At 38.0% G+C, this 21,032-nt stretch overlaps 1 protein-coding gene across 1 annotated transcript; it reads left to right on the plus strand.

Moving 5' to 3' along the window:
* The first annotated feature begins 49 nt into the window (after positions 1-49).
* LOC149286321 (scaffolding CK1 anchoring protein E-like) lies at positions 50-20,461 on the plus strand. Its single transcript, XM_089494230.1, has 6 exons — positions 50-499; positions 3,984-4,151; positions 10,276-10,400; positions 11,819-11,966; positions 12,081-12,563; positions 20,225-20,461. The coding sequence occupies exons 1-6, from the start codon at positions 50-52 to the stop codon at positions 20,459-20,461; spliced, it is 1,611 nt and encodes a 536-aa protein (XP_089350356.1).
* Positions 20,462-21,032: the final 571 nt, after the last annotated feature.

The raw sequence follows: 21,032 nt of genomic DNA on the forward strand, positions 1-21,032 counted from the left end.
AAACATACTTTTTCATAATAAATTTTCATTAGTGACAATTGTATAAAATATGGCTAATTCTCAGCTACAATGCTTGGAAGAAGATCAGGAGTTTGTTGACCTGACTGAGGGAAACCCTGATTTTTATTACTCTGAAAAACAAAGGACGGCCTTAGAAACACTGCTATCTTCTGGTGCACAAGCTTTCCAAAACTGTATCAAACAGGAAGGAATTCGGCATTTTTTGTCTAAAGAAGAAATAATTTTAATTGAAAGTTCTGCTACTGATTCTGAGTTGGGGAAGATAGAACTGGAGAATGATTCGGAACTTGATGATGATGGAAGCATTAGTTATTGGCCAGGAAAATCTGATGTGCCAACACCTATGCTGGATCTTGGTTGGCCTGAAGGAGGCAACTGGAAGGGGATAACACGGGCAGAAGTATACACTCATCCTCCTTCTAATAATGCTCCACATATCAAGGTGATTGTGCGGAGGACTATACAGAATGCAACTAAGGTATGTTTTTAGTTTGGTTTTCTTCATAGTGTTTGTAAAGTGCAGTGATGTAACACAATGCATGGGCTTTTTGGTATGAAAAGATGTTGGCCTCCTACAATAGATGCATTTTTTTTGTTTTGTATTGCACAATTGTAGCTTCCATTATTCATACTATCAAATTGAAGAGGATTTAAGGCACGGGTTCTGGCTGATTGATAGTGTTATTCAATACACTATACTACACCTTACAGAATTTTAAAGCAGAAAAGCACTGCTTAAATAAAAACTTCAGTGTTGAACTGGGCTATCATTACATAAGAAAGTGTATTGCGCAGATCTATCAGATTGGTTTAGATGTATCAGACCATATGAGTACATGTAGATCGTGTAGGCAATAGGCAGTGGGTAATGTCTTTTTGTGCCAATTGTTATTTTTTAATGTAGCTATTTATTTAAAATGATGTATAAAAATGATAACACTGTATTTTAATCATCACTGAATGTCAAAAAAACATTACACAAAGCAACTCATTGTGTAGGGTCGTGTTTGGTATGGAACAGGGTTTCCACACTGCTTTCCTAAAGGTACAAAACAGTCAGTCAGTGTTGACATAATTCTTGTAGATTACCATGCCACCTGGTCCAAAATAAGTTACCAATGTGAAATCCTTCATGACCTCATGCTTACATCTACCCGTAAACTGAGTTTAGCATGTATCACTCAATAATGTTTGCTGTCGCCCATGACACATTACTCCACTATGCCATGGACCTTAACCAGTAAAAAGAGTTTGCTTAACGGTGATCCACCCAACAATCATCCATACCAGATAGATCCATTGCTAAGTATAAACCGCCATGGCAGCCCCTATGCCCATATGCACACAGCCAAGATGGATAAAAGGTCAAGGATGATATATAATACTCAGGATAAACCTTCTTGCAGGCATTTACATTTAAAAAAAAAAAACAAGCATTTTTAAATGAATGTCCATGCCTACACAAGGTACCTTTTCTGGGTTTACAAATAGGTATAGAAAATGTGTGTTAGATATATCCACTGACGCATATATAATGGTTATATATCCCCTCCTACACAGACAGGGCAGGTCCCAGGATCTGTAGGGATCAATATCAAGATAAATTGTGGGGCTATTGATTTTTCGTAAAATAAGTATATAAATAGACAAGTGATTCAAACATTTGTTTTCCTATTAAAGCAAGCAAACATATATAAATTATCAAACACACACCAGTGGTATTTAAGGGGGTGGCACTTCCTCAAGCTGCAACCCTACCCAAGTCATACCTTAAGCTTAAATAAAAATAATTTAAAAAAATATATATATATTTTTTTCAATACATTTTACTTTTGGGCTATTTAGAAAGGCGCACAATTAGTGGCTAATTATTTTGAGTACTGGATCACTTATTTGACAACAATTTAGTTATAGTTGTAAATAATATAAATGATCTGGAAATAAGGGGATAGTCGCTTTTTCCATTGTATAGATGTTTACCAGGACTGAATGTGATATGTGTGGCTGACAGTGATGTATGTATGAGTTGTTATCATTTGACTTGTGTATTGTGTGCATTAGTCTGAAAGTGGTATGAGTGTTTAAATACATAAATACATAAAAACACTTACCATAAATACGTAAACACACATACCACATAATATATAAGGTATATGCTTGCTAGAAACTCATTTACCTATGGATGAATACATAACACCTGACCTACTGTTTTTTTCTTTTTAACATGGCTATGAACCAATTGTGCAGACATCTCATGTACATTTGTGGTTCTTAAGGTTGTGTGATCGGTACACGCCATAGGTTCCCTTGTATTATGTGATTAACCCCTTCGGTCCCCTATGGACGTACCGGTACGTCCATAAATCTCAAGAAACCCTTATGGACGTACCGGATGGATGCATCCCTACCGCTACACGGGAGAGCAGGCTGTCTGTAACAGCTGGTGGCACGAGCGCCGGAAAACTGTTACTGTTCTAAATGCCCAATCACGTGATCGGACATTCCATTCTGGGTCGCATCACTGCTGACGTCACCCGGAAGGTCATCGGAGGACAGGATATCCCATGCAGGGTCTGTCTAGACCCTGCTGGTATATCCGATCGCTCCAATGAGGCACTGATCACAGACACTGTGATCTCTATTGAAGTCTATAGGGACTTGCATAGGAGATCACAGTGTGATCAGTACAGGGGGATTGCAGGGGGATCGCATGTTTCTCAATCTTCTCACATGCTGAAACACAAATCAAAAAAAGAAAAAAGTGTTAGTGATTTTTTTTAACAATAAAAAAATCACTAAAATAATAAAATAATAATAAAAAGAAACAATAAAGTGAGCTACGTGATGTCATTGTGACATCACTGGCATTAGTATCATGTTCAAGAGGTCCCTAAGAGGACTTCTAGCCATACTGCACTGATAACAGTGCAAATTTGTTCTAAAAAAATAAAAAAAATACACAATTTTTTTTATAAAAAATATAATAATAAAAAAAAAATCATACATCCCGTTATAACCCTCCTGCCCCCTATAGGGTACTATATGTAAAGGAAGACTATAGCCCTCTAGAAAGAAAAAAAAACTAAGGATGTGGGGTATTTTCCATAACCAGGAGATGCAGCTAAACAATTTTGGCCGGGGTTCTCTGCCGTAACACATATCCTGTGCAAAAAAAATCTAAGCAACACAGAAGTGTTGGTGAAAAAAAGCACAGGAAATATTTTTTGCGGCCACCTTTTACAGTGATTGGTGGCCAAATAGCTGCATGAAGAATGCCCAAATACCCCTGATACATTAGTAGTGGGTATTTTTTATTTGGCTAAAATTAAAGTTCAAATCCCATTATACCTAATGTAAACATTGTACGGCTTTCTAAAGAATAATGTACACTTTATAGTATGTTCCCTAGAAGTGCTGGGAAAGTATGGAAATTCAGGTATTTCTGAAATCATGACACCTGAATTGATAAATTTGGAGGGGATTTTCCATCACTTGACCTAATTTTGTGAGGATTCAGAGGGAAAAATATATAAAAGTTTTTTTAAAATATTTTATATTTGTTTCTTTTCGCTAGCTTTTACTAAATTTCTCATCCTACATATATATAGTTTACGTGGGTACATTGTCATGGAGCTGGATAGTCCGACCAACTACCTCCGCTGGGTCATAGGTTACATACAGTAAATTAATTGATTGGAATTATTAATCCTAGCAATTTATTAATCTTAATAAACTACATGCATCACATATTGCCAACTTTGAGACTCAGATATCAGCATTTCTTGACTTACAAAATGTTCTATTTTTTACTCATAGAAATGATGGACACAAACACAAAAACCTAGTACAATGTGACCTTGTATATTGAGAGTATGGGCAATTTGTCATTTAATTCAGCACACCTTACACAGAAATTACTTCATGTTAAAACATCTTACTGAACCTGTTCCCGTGCCTTCCAGGTTATTGCTGTTGTCATGGATGTATTTACAGATCCAGATATTTTCCTTGACTTACACGAAGCAGCCACAAGACGTATGATTCCAGTTTACATAGTCCTAAATTTCCATCATCTACCTTCTTTTCTGCAAATGGTAGAAACCCTTGGAATCAATGTTCGATACATGGAGGTGCGTATGCTAAAAACATTAAACTGTACTTAATTATATTTGTTCACTAAGTTAACTTAGATATAATAACAGGAAACTATAATCCTATATGTTAGTTCATGTTTACATTAATATCTGCATATATGCTAAGACTAATTTACATAATGAATCATATAGAATATCATATATAAATAGATATGTGTAATTTGGACATCACATTGTAGGAAATACAGTATCTCACAAAAGTGATTACACCCCTCACATGTGATAACACTGAAGAAATGACACTCTGCTACAATGTAAAGTAGTGAGTGTACAGCCTGTATAACAGTGTAAATTTGCTGTCTCCTCAAAATAACAACAGACAGCCATTAATGTCTAAATCTTGGCAATAAAAGTGAGTACATCCCTAAGTGGAAATGTCCAAATTGGGCCCAATTAGCCATTTTTCCTCCCCGGTGTCATGTGACTCGTTAGTGTTAGATGGTCTCAGGTGTGAATGGGGAGCAGGTGTGTAAAATTTGGTGTTATCACTCTCACACTCTCTCATACTGGTCACTGGAAGTTCAACATGGCACCTCATGGCAAAGAACTCTTTGAAGATCTGAAAAAAGAATTGTTGCTCTACATAAAGATGGCCGAGGCTATAAGAAGATTGCCAAGAACCTTAAACTGAGCTGTAGCACGGTGGTCAAGACCATGCAGCGGTTTCACAGGACAGGTTCCACTCAGAACCCCATAGTCGACCAAAGAGGTTGAGTGCACATGCTCAGCGTCATATCCAGAGGTTGTCTTTGTCAGGAGCCAGAAACCAGATGGAGACAGAAATGCAGTGCAATCACCTTTATTGAATATACAAAAATAATAATAATAATTAATGCAGAGAAAATAATGTCCATAAGACGTAGTCAAAAATCCAAGCCAGGGGTTGAGAGACAAATCAGGAAGTCAAACAAGCCGAGGTCAGGATACCAGAGGTCAAACGGAGTCAGGGATGTAAGCAGCATTCAGGGGCCGCAGAGGAAATCAGCCAAGCCAGGAGTCATACACAGGAAAATGCAGGAACACTGGAGAATGCACTTGGAGAGTCTGAGACCAACACAAGGACAATGAGACATTGAAGTGTTGCTGTTTAAATAGCCAGACTCTAGCAGGGAAGGGCTGGCTAATCAGCAGGAAACCAGGGAAGTAATTAAGAGGAAATTACTTCATCTGAGATGAGGCTGAGTGTGAGAAGCAAGAGGAGCGGGGGAAGGGTAAAAACCCTGACAGTCTTTGGGAAATAGATGTATGAGTGCTGCCAGCATTGCTGCAGAGGTTGAAGGGGTGGGGGGTCAGCCTGCCAGTGCTCAGACCATACGTCGCACACTGTATGAAATTGGTCTGCATGGCCCAGAAGGAAGCATCTTTTAAAGATGATGCACAAGAAACAGTTTGGTGAAGGCAAGCAAACTAATGACTGGATTACTGGAACCGTGTCTTTTGGTCCGATGACACCAAGATAAACTTATTTGGTTCAGATAGTGTCAAGCGTATGTGGCGGCAACCAGGTGACAAAGACAAGTGTGTCTTGTCTACAGTCAAGCATGGTGGTGGGAGTGTCATGGTGTCCCCTTCGGAGGCTGGGTCGCAGGGCAGTATTCCAACATGATAACGACCCCAAACACACCTCCAAGACGACCACTTCCTTGCTAAAGAAGCTGAGGGTAAAGGTGATGGACTGGCCAAGCATGTCTCCAGACCTAAACCCTATTGAGCATCTGTGGGGCATCCTCAAACGGAAGGTGGGGGAGCGCAAGGTCTCTAACATTCACCAGCTCCGTGATGTGGTCACGGAGAAGTGGAGGACTCCAGTGGCAACCTGTGAAGCTCTGGTGAACTCCATGCCCAAGAGGTTTAAGGCAGTGCTGGAAAAAAATGGTAGTCACACAAAATATTGATACTTTGGGCCCAATTTGGACATTTCCACTTAGGGGTGTACTCACTTTTGTTGCCAAGGTTTAGACATTCTTGGCTGTGTGTTGAGTTATTTTGAGGGGACAGCAAATGTACACTGTTATACAGACTGTACACTCACTACTTTACATTGTAGAAGTGTGTCATTTCTACAGTGTTGTCACATCAAAAGATATAATAAAATATTTACAAAAATGTGAGGGGTGTACTCACTTTTGTGAGAGACTGTACATTATGTATAGATCATGCAACTGGTGTGGCAATGCCCTGATTTTACCTGAAAGTTTTTCATTTCACATAACCTATGATAAGTTTTCTAAAAATTAGGAAAAGGGGTTATACTAAAAATCTCGCATCACATGGTAAAATGTTTTAGGGGTGCTATGACAAATTAAAAATACGCAACTGGGTAAGATATTTTGAAAGCTAACATATTTTATTTGCATATTTTCTGTTGTATATAAACACTTGTGACATTTAGGGGATTTAGAACATGGTTTGTTTATATACAGATACTTAGCTTTCAGTGCTTCCGAAAAGAGAGACATCATTGGAGGGAAGAAGTACATGTGGAATAGGGCTTCAAAGAGTGAGTGTACCTCCTAAAGAAAGATCCTTGGGATATATGAGTAATGACTGTTAGGGACCACTTGGTACACAACCCACATCATCTTAGTTTGCGCTAACCTGTGCGCTCTGGTTACTCAGTTGATAGAAATGGAGAGTTCCCCTTTCTACAACTTCTCTATAATATGTGTATTAAAATAAAGTCGCTGTCCATTTTGTTTGATATGAAAAAATTTAATCTGTTACTTTTCCTATTCTTGTATCATTTTGTTATGTGGCAACCCCCATAGCCTCATCAAGCCAGAGAATAATACCTCCAAAATAAATACTGTATATACTTGAAGATAAGCCGATATTAAAAATTTCAAGCAAAATAACATTAACAAGTGCAAGCTGCCACACCACTACTCCGGAGTCACACAACGTTACATGACTTCGCTTGACCCTCTTTGATGCAGCCATAGTATGTGTAGTTAAGCTGAACACAATTTTAGGTGTATTTTTAACTTAGAATTCTCTTTACGGTGAACTCCAATTCCTCCACCCCAAAAAGGAGGACACCAGGCAAGACAATGTGTGTTGTAGGTATTGTATATGCACGTTCCCTCATAATATAGGGGGACATAGTCACATGTTTCTTCCTTACTGATGTCTTGTATCCTAAGGTTATTTTGCTTGAAATGGGCCAGGCTTAGGACATTGGTGACTTTAATGCCCTAGGATTTTCTCCCACCCTACACTACACATAAGGTTGGGGAAAGAGTGTACTTGTCTGCCCATCCAAATTTTCACTTATAAAAGGAACACTGCTTGTTTACTTACTTCTTGAGAGACTCCAGACTGATTCTGTAAAGTATCTTGGTCAATAAGGAGCATTAGGTCATTGTGCTTATGCACACTTAACATCCTAGATGAAATGCATCTGATGTATTGGTTCAGAACAGAACACAATGCCTCCCATCCATGCTTTTGCATAAAGAATGCTGCGTGACATGCTAGGGTGTTGACATATGTAATGGTGAGGTATTATAAACTATTTGCATAGTATTTCTCTTAGAAACACTATGCAGACTAGGCAGAGAGTAACAAATGGTTGTCCCTTTTAGGAAAAAAAACATGTTCATTAGTGGCCTATACATGAACAGCATGCAGGCAGACCTGGACAGGCCTTCTGGCACACTGAACTAATGCCCGGTGGGCCAGTGCCCAGTAGGGCCACATACTTACCAATACTGCTGCTCCAGCACTGACTGCATACAGTATGTGCTTCTGCATGAGTATGAAAACATAATGTGCAGCCACGAATACCCAGCAGGCAGCCATACATATGTCATTTGGAGGCTGCTGGCTTTAAAGTGCCAGGGCAGCCTATTCAATCCCAGTCCAGCCCTGGAGTTAGGTGTAATTTCTCATATTAGTATGGCAACAGGTGTGGCTGTTTACCACTAAAAAAAACTATACTAGGAAGGAAAAACTATTTAAAATCTCTTAATAATTAGTAAACAAAAAAGAGGCAGAATGTTTACATGCCAAGTTCACTTTAAGCTACATACCTTGACAATGTCTTTGCTCCTTACAAACACTACTTTGTATCTAAAACACAATAAAAATACCTGTTTGACCGGGCAAGACTTTTGTTTCGCAAGCACAACTGAATGCCTTCCAAATATAAAGACCCATTGTTTTAAAATAAATTAGCCTTGATAATAGTTTTGCCTTGCTGGCCTCCCCTTTCTCTAAGGGTGTCTCACTTACATTTAAGTACTTTAATTTATATAATTTAACGCATACCACTACTACTTTCTTACATACATTTTGTTTAATTCTACCATTTGAACCCATATTACCCTGTCATTCAGTGAACATATACAAGCATTAATTCTCAGCTTTATTTTGGGTCTCTACCCATGCTCTTGTTTTAAAAGTATTTATATAATCATTTCATCACCATTTTTAGTAAACATATTTACAGTTATTATAGCACATTTCCATATTGATTTTTATCAACATTCTTTTAGAGGTATTGTTACATGACTCAGGTATGTCAAAAATATAAAAAATAGATGAAATCCTGAAGGGGTCAAATACTTTTTCACTGCAATGTACAGTCATGTGAAAATAAAGTACACCTTCTGTGAATTATGTGGTTTTACATGGCAGGACATGTTCCTTAGCAGGTCTAAAAATTAGATAAATACAACCTCAGATGAACAACCACACACACACACACACACACATATTACACTGTGTCATGATTTATTGAACAAAAATAAAGCCAAAATGGAGAAGCCATGTGTGCAAAACTAAGTACATTTAGACTCTACAGGCCTTAGTGAGCATGTTAAATGTTAAAGTTCATGACAGTACATAAAAAGACTGAACAAGTATGGTTTGTTTGGAAGGGTTACCAGTAGAAAGCCTCCAATCTTGAAAAAGAACAGGGAAGCACGGCAAAAGTTGAACAAACCACAATGCTTCTGGAACAATGTCCTTTGGACAGACAGACCACAGTGGAGATGGTTGGCCATAATGCACAGCGCCATGTTTGGTGAAAACCAAACACAGCATATTAACACAAATAGCTCATACCAACTGTCAAGCACAGTGGTGGAGGGGTAATGAAGTGGGCTAGTTTTGCAGCCACAGGACCTGGGAACCTTGCAGTCATTTAGTTGACCATGAACTCCTCTATATAAAAAAGTATTCTAGAGTCAAAGATGAGGCCATCTGTCCAACAGCTAAAGTTTGGGAGAAATTGGGTCATGCAACAAGACAATGATACCAAGCACACCAGCAAATCTACAACAGAATGGCTAAAAATGAAAAGAATCAAGGTGTTGAAATGGCCCAGTTAAAGTACAGAGCTCAACGCGATTGACATGCTGTGGTGAGACCTTAAGAGAGCTAAGCATAAAAAATGCCTGCAAACCATAATGAACTGAAGCAACGTTGTAAAGAAGAGCGAGACAAAATTCCTCCACAACGATGTGAGAGACTGATAAAGTCATACAGAAAAAAACTATTTCAAGTTATTGGTGTTTAATGTTGGTTCTACAAGCTGTCGAATCACACAAGGCTTCTCTATTTTGGCTTCATTATTGTTGAATAAATCATGACACAGTGTAATATGTCATGTATTGTTGTTCATCTGAGGTTGTATTTTAGACCTGCTTAGGAGCAGATGATTGTTATTATGTCCTGTTATGTAAAACCATAGAATTCAAAGAGGGTGTACTTTCTTTTTCACACAACAGTTGAAAAACATACAATGTATGTTAAAGTGTATGTGTGTGTGTTAGTATGAATGTGTATTTGTGCGTGAGTCTATTAGAGTGTGTAGCATGAGTGTGTGTAACGATGTGTTAGTTTGAGAGTGTGTGTAAATACGTGTTCCAATGTGTATGTTAGTTACTAGGGGGTCAAGGCTTTACATTCCCCCCTGGGCCAAAATATGCCAGCCCTCCCCTGACCATTTTGATAGAGTAGACATATTTAAGTGTTAATGCTGGAATTAAATGTTAAAAAGTTTACAAATATGTGTTATACATGTTGCACATCCTTGATGTCAGGATAAAAATGTAAAGAATACTACAATTTTTTTTTTTTTTTTATTTTCCTATAGAACATGCGTGTAAGAGTAATTTCAGGATGCACCTTCAACACCCGACATTTGAGACAAGTAACAGGAAAGCTAAAAGAAAAATTCCTTTTAGTAGATGGTGAATCTGTAATCACAGGAACATACAGGTATGTACATTCTGTTTATTCCATAAGAGAGTGGTATATAGGTACACAATATAATTATTTATTAAGGCCTGCACTAACTGTATGGTACCCTTTAAAAATGTTTCTATAATGACGATTAAATATTTGGACTGTAACATAGACATAGACATTCATGAAAAAGAATATGATTTGAATGGTAGATGTTCAAATTTTAATGCAGTTTATTAATACCAACAACTCTACATAGGATTTAATTTTATTTATAAACTTGTGGATAGATAAAATAAACTGATACCATGTGATATTTCTTAATTATTGGCATTTTAAAAGGAAAGTCCTATGGAAAAAATATTTTTCCCTAAGCATAAAAATAGTTTTATGGAATTTTGCTCCAAAAGACCTCCATTTTCTGCAAAATATAGACTGCCATCATTGTCAGCCATGTGATATTATCAGTTACTTCCCATGATCAAACATCAAACTAAGACGATTCTTTATGGGAATGCTAATCTAATTTGTTCCTCTATAGACTTTCATTAGTCACAGTGTCCGATCGAGTGACTAACAATGAGCCATTGCATAAGGTGTCAGGGTGTATGTCTAGTAGATTGGGCTAAAATAAAATAGCGAGAACACATTTAAATCGCTAAAATGCAGCTTCTGGAAAACATTCGGCAAACACTACACCTGTTTTAAAAAAGAAAACGGCACAATATTTTGAGAATTTATTTTTAATCTTATACTAGTAATAAAAGAATGGTGGGAGTTCAACTTTAATTAAAAGAAATGCTGCAGAAATAAAATACTATATGTCAAACAGAATAGAAATTATGTTGACTGTACTAATAGATTGTGTATAGAAATGAGACATTATGTTGTTACTGAAATACACAATAAGAATTGCACATAGGTTGTCTCCAACAGGCAAAGTGAAAGAGAAAAGAAAGAAAAATTACACCCCTGCTAATTAAATTAATACATAAATAAATACGGTAAATAAATAATAAATGATTAGGAATGAAGCCCTGCTTTGTGTCCACCGTGTGAGTGGCCCACATTAAGAAGAGAGAGTAACAAAGTTTTTACTGGTAATAAAAAGAAAAGATTTTTAATCCTTATCTCATTTTATATCATATCACAATCTGGTAACTTTATTTCTGCATGTATAGTGTAGTATCTAAGTAGGTCATAGCCCTACACTGATAATTAAAAAAAGCCACTATTGGCAAAGCATAAAAGACACTTTCTCACATTTAATCTTTGATTACTGAAATTGGTGAAACGTATAAAGTTATGACATCGAAAATGTATGTTTGAGATAGGGTCTAAGCCTTGCTTGAAGCGTAAACCTGTAGGTTTTAGTGCAATCACCTAAAATACCTAAAAATGCTAATTAAATGATTGCTATTTTTCATAGCACTCCCTTCTTTTTTTTTTAGTTTCACATGGGGTGACTCACGACTGGAAAGAAACCTTATCACACTGTTAACAGGAGAAATAACTGACACATTTGATAATGAATTCCGAACTCTTTTTGCCGCTTCACGCCCTCTACAAAGATATGATTTTGCCAACAGCAGATCACCAGTTCCTTCACTGGCAATAACTGTGCCCAAGGAGCCTGAAATGGTCAACCACAATTGTCAACCCGTATCAGAAATAGCAGAGATTAATGCAAATGGGTTCTCCTCACCTAAAAAGTTTAACACCAGTGGGATGTTACAACCAACAGATATTCTCTCGGCCCCTTACAAGAGCCCATTAGTTGGGGTTCCGTTATCTAAGAGTGTTAATAAGATAACAGAACGGCGCACAGTAGTACCAGTAATCGAGAAGAACGTGGGCACAAACTCAGAGGTTAACAACGTAACAGGTGCTCCTCTGTTTTCTTCAAATATCACCACAAAAACTGTGAATTTGCCTGACTACACTATCAGGCACCGCCTAGCCGCCTGTCGTAACTTTGAAGGAACTTCCGTAAATGTACGAAATGGACAAGAGTCACATAGTGCTTTAAGTGATATTTTAAAGAATGTACAACGTTCCAGATTGTCTGTTGCCAAAACAACCGGGGGGAGACCGAGCAAGTCCCTATGGGATCTTAGTCAGCTGTCTCAATTGTCTGGCTGCAGCGGAGAGCCTAATCCAAGACAAAACCCACTGGAGCTTGGGGAGGAATCAAAGGTGAGTGAAATTCATCAATGTTTCAGAAGAGCCATACTTCTTTACAGCTGAAATAGTTTACCCCAGTGTCATTACAAAAGCTCTAGATTCCGTTTAATCAACTTAATTTGTGTTAGAAAAGAATATTTTGTCTAGCTTTTCTTCTATTTCTGTTAGTTTGTATAAGCAAAAGTGAGTTTATGTTAATTGTATATTTTACCTTCTCTGGTGTTATAATGAATTGTTGGAGTTTTGAGATGAAAGCTATGATTTCTACTCCATGCACTTTATAAATACATTTTTAGATAGTTATGACTAACTAACATAGCAGCCATTACTATACACACAGACTCCATACGAGCCTGACACAAACAAAATATTATATATACACAATAAACACACATTATACATCCCATACATTTACTTTAGGCCTTCCTATTTCCTTCCCCGGAATCTCAAAGAGGGTTCAGCCTACTAGTTGTATAACCCAACAGCCCGCAGCTTTGATGCATTACTCCCAAATCCCGTTCCTGACAGTAGACTTTACTTTAGTGAATAGACGAGTTGCTGAGTTTTATCCAACACAGTTAAGTTAACACACTCAAACCTTTATAAATAGACCCCATACCCTATGTTGACTGTTTAAAAATAACTTTTACCATGCATGGAGCATAAAGGAGCTGGCAGTGTTTCAGATGAGCTCCACTGTTGGCTGGGGGAAAAGTTTGACATTTTAAACAAGAGAAGGTGACCAACTTAGTTAAACATAACGTCAACAGTGAGATTCAAGAAAGCCCAGGGCAAATTGGTGCAGTATTTAGCACCAAAAAACAAAGAAAAAAAGATCACTTCTAATATGGTATCCCATTCACCACTTAAAGAAAACAAAGACTGTACTCCAAATGTTAAGATCCCAAAAAGGATATCAAATATTTCACTAAGAAATTTAACAGTCAGATAAGAGAGCTGGGAGAGCATGCGGAGAGAGTAGAACAAAAAATAAACAAAGTAATAGAATCCCACAGGAACTTGTTGGAATGAACAAGATGGAGTCCGATTTACTGTTCGACAGGATCCATCGGCTACCGATGCCACAAAACCTTGTGAAGGAGGCACGTAGGGACATTTTTATGAATATGGACTAGTTCCACATAAAGGATGAACTATTGTGGGCCAGCAGAACCTCAGAACCCTTCCCAATCTGGTCCACAGCGGCAATACCAGTGCTCCCACTTAAACAGCAGGGTCTCGAAGGCTGAACAGATGTGTCCCTGGGCCTGGAAGAAATCCCCTGACGAAAATGTAGCGAACACTACGTAGAAGCGCGCGTCGGGTTTTATTAATTTATTTTCTTTTTTTTGCTATTAGGCAGTCTTAGAATCCTTTACAGGCGAGGCAGATCAATAGATTAGAGTCCTTCATTTTCTGTCGGCTGCTGGCTAGTCCCGTTGAATTTTTCATTTGGACTAGATGTGATACAGACTTGCAGTCTATAGAGGAGGAGTTTTATCACATTGTGCTTTTTTTATGACAACAATATTAAAAGTTAAGTTTTAATGGCAGGATTCCAGTTCTGGTGTGTGGGTGTAGGTAATATTCGGGTTTGATTACCTTGAAGAATCCTGCAACTATCTGGATTAATTTGGAGCCTTTCCTATACTGTTTTTTTGAGTTCCTGGAAGAAAAATAAACTAGTGGAGAAGCAGGAGGTCTGCAATAGCAGCTAGCCTGATGAATTATCACACAGGGAGTGAGTTTGGAAGCCTAGAGCATTTCAGCTAGAGGACACTGACCAAGTTCATAGCCATAAAAAAACCCCTCTGTGACGTTCTAGCTCCATGATAAGTATGAACTTGCGCTCTGTTTGAAACTCTGTTTTGTTTTACCTAAGGGCTGATTTGTAATATGTTAGGTCAATACTAGGTACTCATTGGTCATATCAGGGCAAGCTATACACTGTTGAGGATAAAATCCCCCTGGTGGCAGGAGAGATATTATAGATGAGCAATGGTCCGATGTGGTCACCCTAGGGTGACGACTTGATTAAACACCGCACTGAGCTGATTCTTTATGGCAATACAAATGAAGCCCTGCATGTTTAATCAAGTCTTTCACTTGATAGGCTTTCTTGAGTGAGACGGTCCCTCAAGTCCGGTGTTCTTTAAACTGTTTGGTTATGAGATAAGAGTGATTCTGTTGTTTACCATAAGGTAGCATGATAAGCAGTCAGTGTGTTTGTCGGGTAGATTAGGCAAAGATAACCGAGTTAGAACACATTCACATGACATATGTGCTACTAAAAACATGATCCTATGTGAAAACTAGAAATGTTTTAACCTCTTAATGATCATGGAATTTAACGCTTTAAAGGTTTAGCATTTTTTTTTTAATTTTCTCAAATTTTTTATTTATTCATTGTTTGTTGACTATTGACGCCTGATTAGAAGTCACTTGTATAGGAAAATTATGTATTTTGCAAAAGTAAATATTTTTACATAGCACAATTTTGGTTATATCTCCCAAGAGCAACTTGCCAGCTATAACAATGGAAATATTAAATATCCAAGTCACAATATCTTAGTGCTGCTTCAGTAATGATAAGAGAAACAAACCCCAAAATATGCATATTATCTAGATTCATAAGTAAGTTCTCTACTAAAGAAGAAAAATGTTTTGTTTGTTTTTTTAAATCGTTTAATAGCAGTTTGTTCTATTCAGTACTATCTATCCCCTTAGGTGAAACAGAAATCTTGTGACAAACAATTATTGGCTGTAGACATTTTATAAAACTACTCACACATACTCAGTATGGCAAGAATGCAGTCTTGTGAGTACTTTAAATGCATTCTTCAAAAATGTTCATAAAAGAGAAAAACTAAACCACTTACCTTGGTGGAAGCTGCAGCTCCAGAGCTGCAGAAGAATACCACCTCTGTGGTCTGAAGATTCAAACCATTTATTGGCTGCATGAAGCAGACAATCAGTGCCAGGAAAGAGCTTCCATTGAAACCAATGGGAGTCCTTTCTGCTCACGGTGGGAACTGTGATGTTCACCGAGCCAGCATTGGAGCTTACTGGCAGTAAATAAACCATGTGTTAAGAGATGTGTTTACTAAAATGTGTCTCCTACATCTCAAATAGTGGGGAGATAGAAAAGAAGCAAATTCATATGGGTGGATTCTCCACAATCCCTACATATGCAAGGGGGACACCATGTACACTTAAAAGGACCATTTAGCTATCCATTGTATTAAAGTGCATATGACAGCTGGAGTGTCCCTTTAATATTGTTAAAAGAATTTCACAGAGAAAATTAAGTTTATGCTAAAATGGTGGGTTTATTTTTTTTTTTTGCTGCATTTACTCACATAACTTGTCACAAAATGTACAGAGTTTAATTTGGTAAAAATGAAAAATTATATGGTGACCAGATCTAGCGATGGCAATGCTAAGTCACTCAATCAGTCTATAAGGCAGTTCTCTATACAGGAATTCTGACCAACAGTCATCTTTTCATGTTGTTTTACAGTGTGTGTCGTTTCCTCCCTTGTATAATATTTTCTCCACCTTATTTCAATATTTACTCTTCAGGTCCAGGTGATTTGTTAGCATTCCTGTGTAACTCACAGATGGGGTTTAATCTGACCTGCAGAGCACCTAGGGTGACAAGCTTGGGTTACAAAGACGTTTAGGATTCTCACAATTTAACTGTTTGATGGCCCCAGGTTTTAGGGGTTTTAAAAGGACAAACGAAACACATGAAAATACTTACAAAGTAAAAGAAAAGCTACTGGCTTCCAAGTAGAGAGGGAGCAGTAGATATCCAGGCCAGTTCTCAGGTATGCTAATGTACTTTACCAGTCCACAATTATAACCATAATGGACCAATAAGCAGCCAAAATCATGTGTTGGGCTTGGGTTTACTGTGCTTGAACATTATATAGCTATAGTTATAATAATAAAATAGCAATGGATCTGTTGGCACCCCTTTAATCATAAAGTTTATTTAAAACAAAGAAGGTTTGCAGAATTGTTATCTCAAGAGTTTACAGGAAAAATACTTGTCTTACTGGTTGATACCGGCCGCCTTGCCCCTGCATTGGGGTAGGCATAAAGCTGTACAGAATCCAAGACAAGACCAAGGTGCGAGTAAGGTCTGAGTCCTTAAATCAGGAAAAATGTGCAGACCAGATGGTTCCTATCTTTCAAAAAGATTTCATGATGAAGGGGTGCCAACAAATCTATGGCTTTTCGGTTTAATGCCAGTTGAATATGATTTTTGTACATAATATAAATAATTTCTTCGGCGGCTTTGAAGGCTGTGGTTGTCATAGCAGTAACAGCAATTGGACCCCATTTTGCCTCATGGGTAATGTGCCCCTGATCACAAAATCTCATTTTTCGAGTGCATATTGCTGGGGCAGCTGTAGTTGTTTTAGGTGGTTTAGACAAAAAAAGGCTATGTGGGGGCATCTAAAATGGAAAGATGGGGTCTAAATAAAGATCAGAATATTGACTAACACAAAAAAACATTATTATGAGGACTGTACCTAATCTAAGAAGTAAATAGGTTCAACATATGTTTTAGTGAACTCATTTTATTGTATCTTGTTAACATATGGTGTATGGTATAAAATACAAAGTCCACTTTTGCACAGATGCGTCATTTTTATTTTATCTTATCTTCTGCTTTACCTCCTGGTGAGAGGTGGGAGAAAATAAGTTTTGGCCGAGAGAATCGTGAGCCTGCAGTTATATTTTCTTTAGTTGTTTAGCAAGTTTATATATACGTTTTTCTCATAAGCTGCAAGAGGGAAATATATAATACAATTGGTGATATATAAACAGCAGATAGAAACCTTTCGTCCCATCTGGTCTGCCCATTTTGATGTAGAGCCACAGACATCCAGAATTAGTGTTTGGTCTTGTCTTATATTCAGAATAGCCATGTGCTTATCCCATGCATGTTTACATTCCCTCGCTGTATTAGCCTCTACCACTTCTAATGGGAGGTTGTTCCATTTATTTTCCACCGTCTCATAAAGAAAACTTCCTTACATTACAATACATTTTAATCTCTGACTCTCTACTACATTTTCTATGTTCCTGCACAAAAAAGTATTGTGTCCAAAAACAAGTGGTATTATTAACCCCTTAACGCCCAATGACAGCCCAGGCACATCAGACACAAAAGGTCAGGTAACGAGGCATTCGGCAACACCGAACACTCACCCCAGGATGCACTGTGAACGTTCCGGAGAGTGCTAACAACTGCCACTGCAAGTGAGTTTGCCACTTGCAAGATGTCGGTGCGTCCTTTAAAAAAATAAACAAGTTGGGAAAGTTCGCTAGAGGGTCTCCAGACCCTCTTAAGAACTCTGGCTCCACTTGCAGGTTGAATACAGGTACTGCATTCAACCATGCAAGTCAATGGAGCCCAGCTTTCTAATCACAATGTGATTAGTAAAATATTTAAAACATAATAATAAAAAATATGGGGGGGGGAGCTAAAAAAAAGTGGTAATATTTAAAAATAATTATGCATCAGAGGAACCATCCAGTTCCAGCAAAATGTAAAAAAAAGACCAAAAAGAATAAAATAAAATAAAACATTATTATGAACAAGTGCTTCAATTAGCGCTGTATCTTCCCAAAAATCTTAACATGGAAAGAGTTAAAGTAAAAGCATTTCAAATACCCAAGGAGTGTCTAATTAAAAAAAAATTAAAAATGGTTTGACAGACAAGCCAGGAGATGTTGATGAACATATGGGGTTGTTGTGTGACGTATACCTGGAGCTATAAATTTATACCTGAAATACAATTTGTGTGAAAAAAATACAAAAACAATTACTACCACAAACTTTGGCAAATGCTGTTGGTAGAATCTCATAAATGGAAAGACTAGCATTTGAAATACATTGAGGTGTCTCGATGAATCCTAGTGCCATGTAAGCGACCTACATGGACCCTGCGAATCAAAACGTGATTCATCAGATCAGGCCACCTTTTTTCATTGCTCCGTGGTCCAGTTCTTATGCTCACGTGCCCATCGCAGGCACTTTCGGCAGTGGACAGGGGTCAGCATGGGCACACTGACTGGTCTGGTCCCCATACGCAACAAACTGTGATGCACTATGTGTTCTGACATCTTTCTATCAGAACCAGCATTAACGTTTTCAGCAATTTGAGCTACAGTAGCTCATCTGTATGACCGCACGGGCCAGCCTTTGCTCCCACGTGCATCAATGAGCCTAGGCAGCCCATGACCCTGTCACCAGTTCACTGCTTTTCCCTCCTCGGAAACCTCACAAGCGCAGGGCCGGACTGGCCTACCGGGGCCGGCCAAGCAGCACTGGGGCCGCACAGATGTCTGTGGAGCTTGCACACTGTTCAAGGAAACGCTTTTTTCCCACACAGGTTCCTGCTTCTCCTACGCAGGAAACCACAGTGTGTGGCGGCTGTCAAGCTGCATAGACATCAATGAGGCACCAGTGTTGCTCGGCCGGACCGTAAAATCTACAGGTGAGGTAAGGGAGTGCGGAAGATAGAATGGGTGAATAAATGAGTGAGTAAATAAGTGAATGACTGTGTAAGTGTCTAGGAGCAGAAATGGGATAGGCAGGCTGTTAAGTGGGCAGAGGTGGCACAGGCAGGCAGTTTAAGGGGCAGAGATTGCACCGACAAGCTGCTTGTGATGCAAAGATGGCACAGACAAGCTGTTTGGGTGCAAATGTGACACTGTGGGACATGTTACTTGTGAAGTTGGGGTGCCCCTGTGGTTTCTAGCATATGGGCAAATGAGCTCAACCACGCAAAAGAATATATAGGCCTAACGTTCAAATAGTTACAGGGCTGCTTTTCCTTCCCAATCTGGCCCTGCACAAGAGCTACAGTTTTGGAGATGCTCTGTCTAGCCATCACAATTTAGCCCTTGTGAAAGTCACTCAAATCCTTAGGCTTGACCATTTTTCCTGCTTCTAACACATCAACTTTGAGGACAAAATGTTTATTTCCTGCCTAATATATCCCATCCACTGACAGATGCCATGGTAACAAGAGAAAAGAGAAAGAAGAGAGAGAAGAGGAGAGTGAGAGGAGAGAGAGAGGGGAGCGAGAAGTCAGAAACATTGAATAGGAAAAAACAATAAACTTGCATATAACACATTACAATACATTGTCCAAATTGTAATGTTGCAGGTGGAATGAACATGGCAGCTCACCAACTAAGCTCACTAGGGTTGGGCTGGCTGTTTATTTATAGTGGTAAATTAGTGAGCTGACTTCCAAGAAACGGTATATTATGTACAGCCAACTTTGTACAGAAAAAGACACTTAGAAAGTTGGTCCCTTCCAGCGATGAACTGATCTGTAAACTCCCAGTTTACTGAAGAGATGTGAGTATTTCAAAGAAACATATCTGTGTAACTTGTCTTGCAACTGCTTTACACTGGTGAATAGGACAGTAGTAAGTTTTCTTACTACACGGTTTTAAGATTAACCAAAGAACAGTCTAAATAACTTACAGTATATATTTGTGACCAGCAACAATGTTACTTAGACTATAAACTCTACAGGGAAAATACCTCCTTTCTTAATGTATATATACCTATTGTACCCTGATCATAATGTCTGTTTAACTACTATACTATACTACTAAGATTTCCCTCTCTTTACCAACAGAAACCTAGGTGGACTTCTCAAGATACTCCTGCAATGTTATTGATGAGACATAGAGCTTTTCCTACTGATGATGCTAGAGTCCGTGAGCCTTCTAACCCTCATCCGTCAGGATTTAAGCCATCAGCTATAATCTCGCCTATAAGACTGCAAGGACAATTGATACATGGCATGACTTCTACTGCTTTGCCTAGACCTTGGGTCAATCCATCAAGACATATAAGACCACACTACTATTAACCTTTGCCCCTGGTAACAGACAATACTTTTCTCTGCCTACTAGGGGCCTTTTTTTTATCATTGACATATTGCATATATTGCTTTTGTGTTCAAATGTAATGCAAAGTGTTTAACGTGTTTTATTTTGTATGATATTTTCATTTAAGAGCAGATAAGTACATTTACTAAGAAGCTATAAATTTTAATTTCCTAAAAAAATGACAAATCAATGTGAAATACTGTATTTGTATGGCAAGGTTCATGCACTTTTGTTAATGTATCAAAATCCCATTTCAAAGCGCCTTTTCTGTACAGTATTACTGACAGTTGAAATATTGGTCAACATTACAAAAATTTAATAATTGTATACTTTTATCTAGTAAATAAAAATGGCAAAACAGTCTATTGCAATGTTACTGCGAGCTATACAGAAATGCAAGTATTTTAATACTGAAATGTTTGCTAATAATTAAGTTTTTTGTATATAAACTGGAAATTATATCACTATATTTCTGTTTTCAATGGACTTATTGCAGTCGTGAAAGATAGGACTACTAGGTATTATGTGACTTTAACTTAATTACCTCCTTTT

The sequence above is a fragment of the Sceloporus occidentalis genome, unplaced genomic scaffold (assembly GCF_023333645.1).
Source record: "Sceloporus occidentalis isolate IW3139 unplaced genomic scaffold, rSceOcc1.0.p SCAF_70, whole genome shotgun sequence".
NCBI lineage: Eukaryota > Metazoa > Chordata > Lepidosauria > Squamata > Phrynosomatidae > Sceloporus > Sceloporus occidentalis.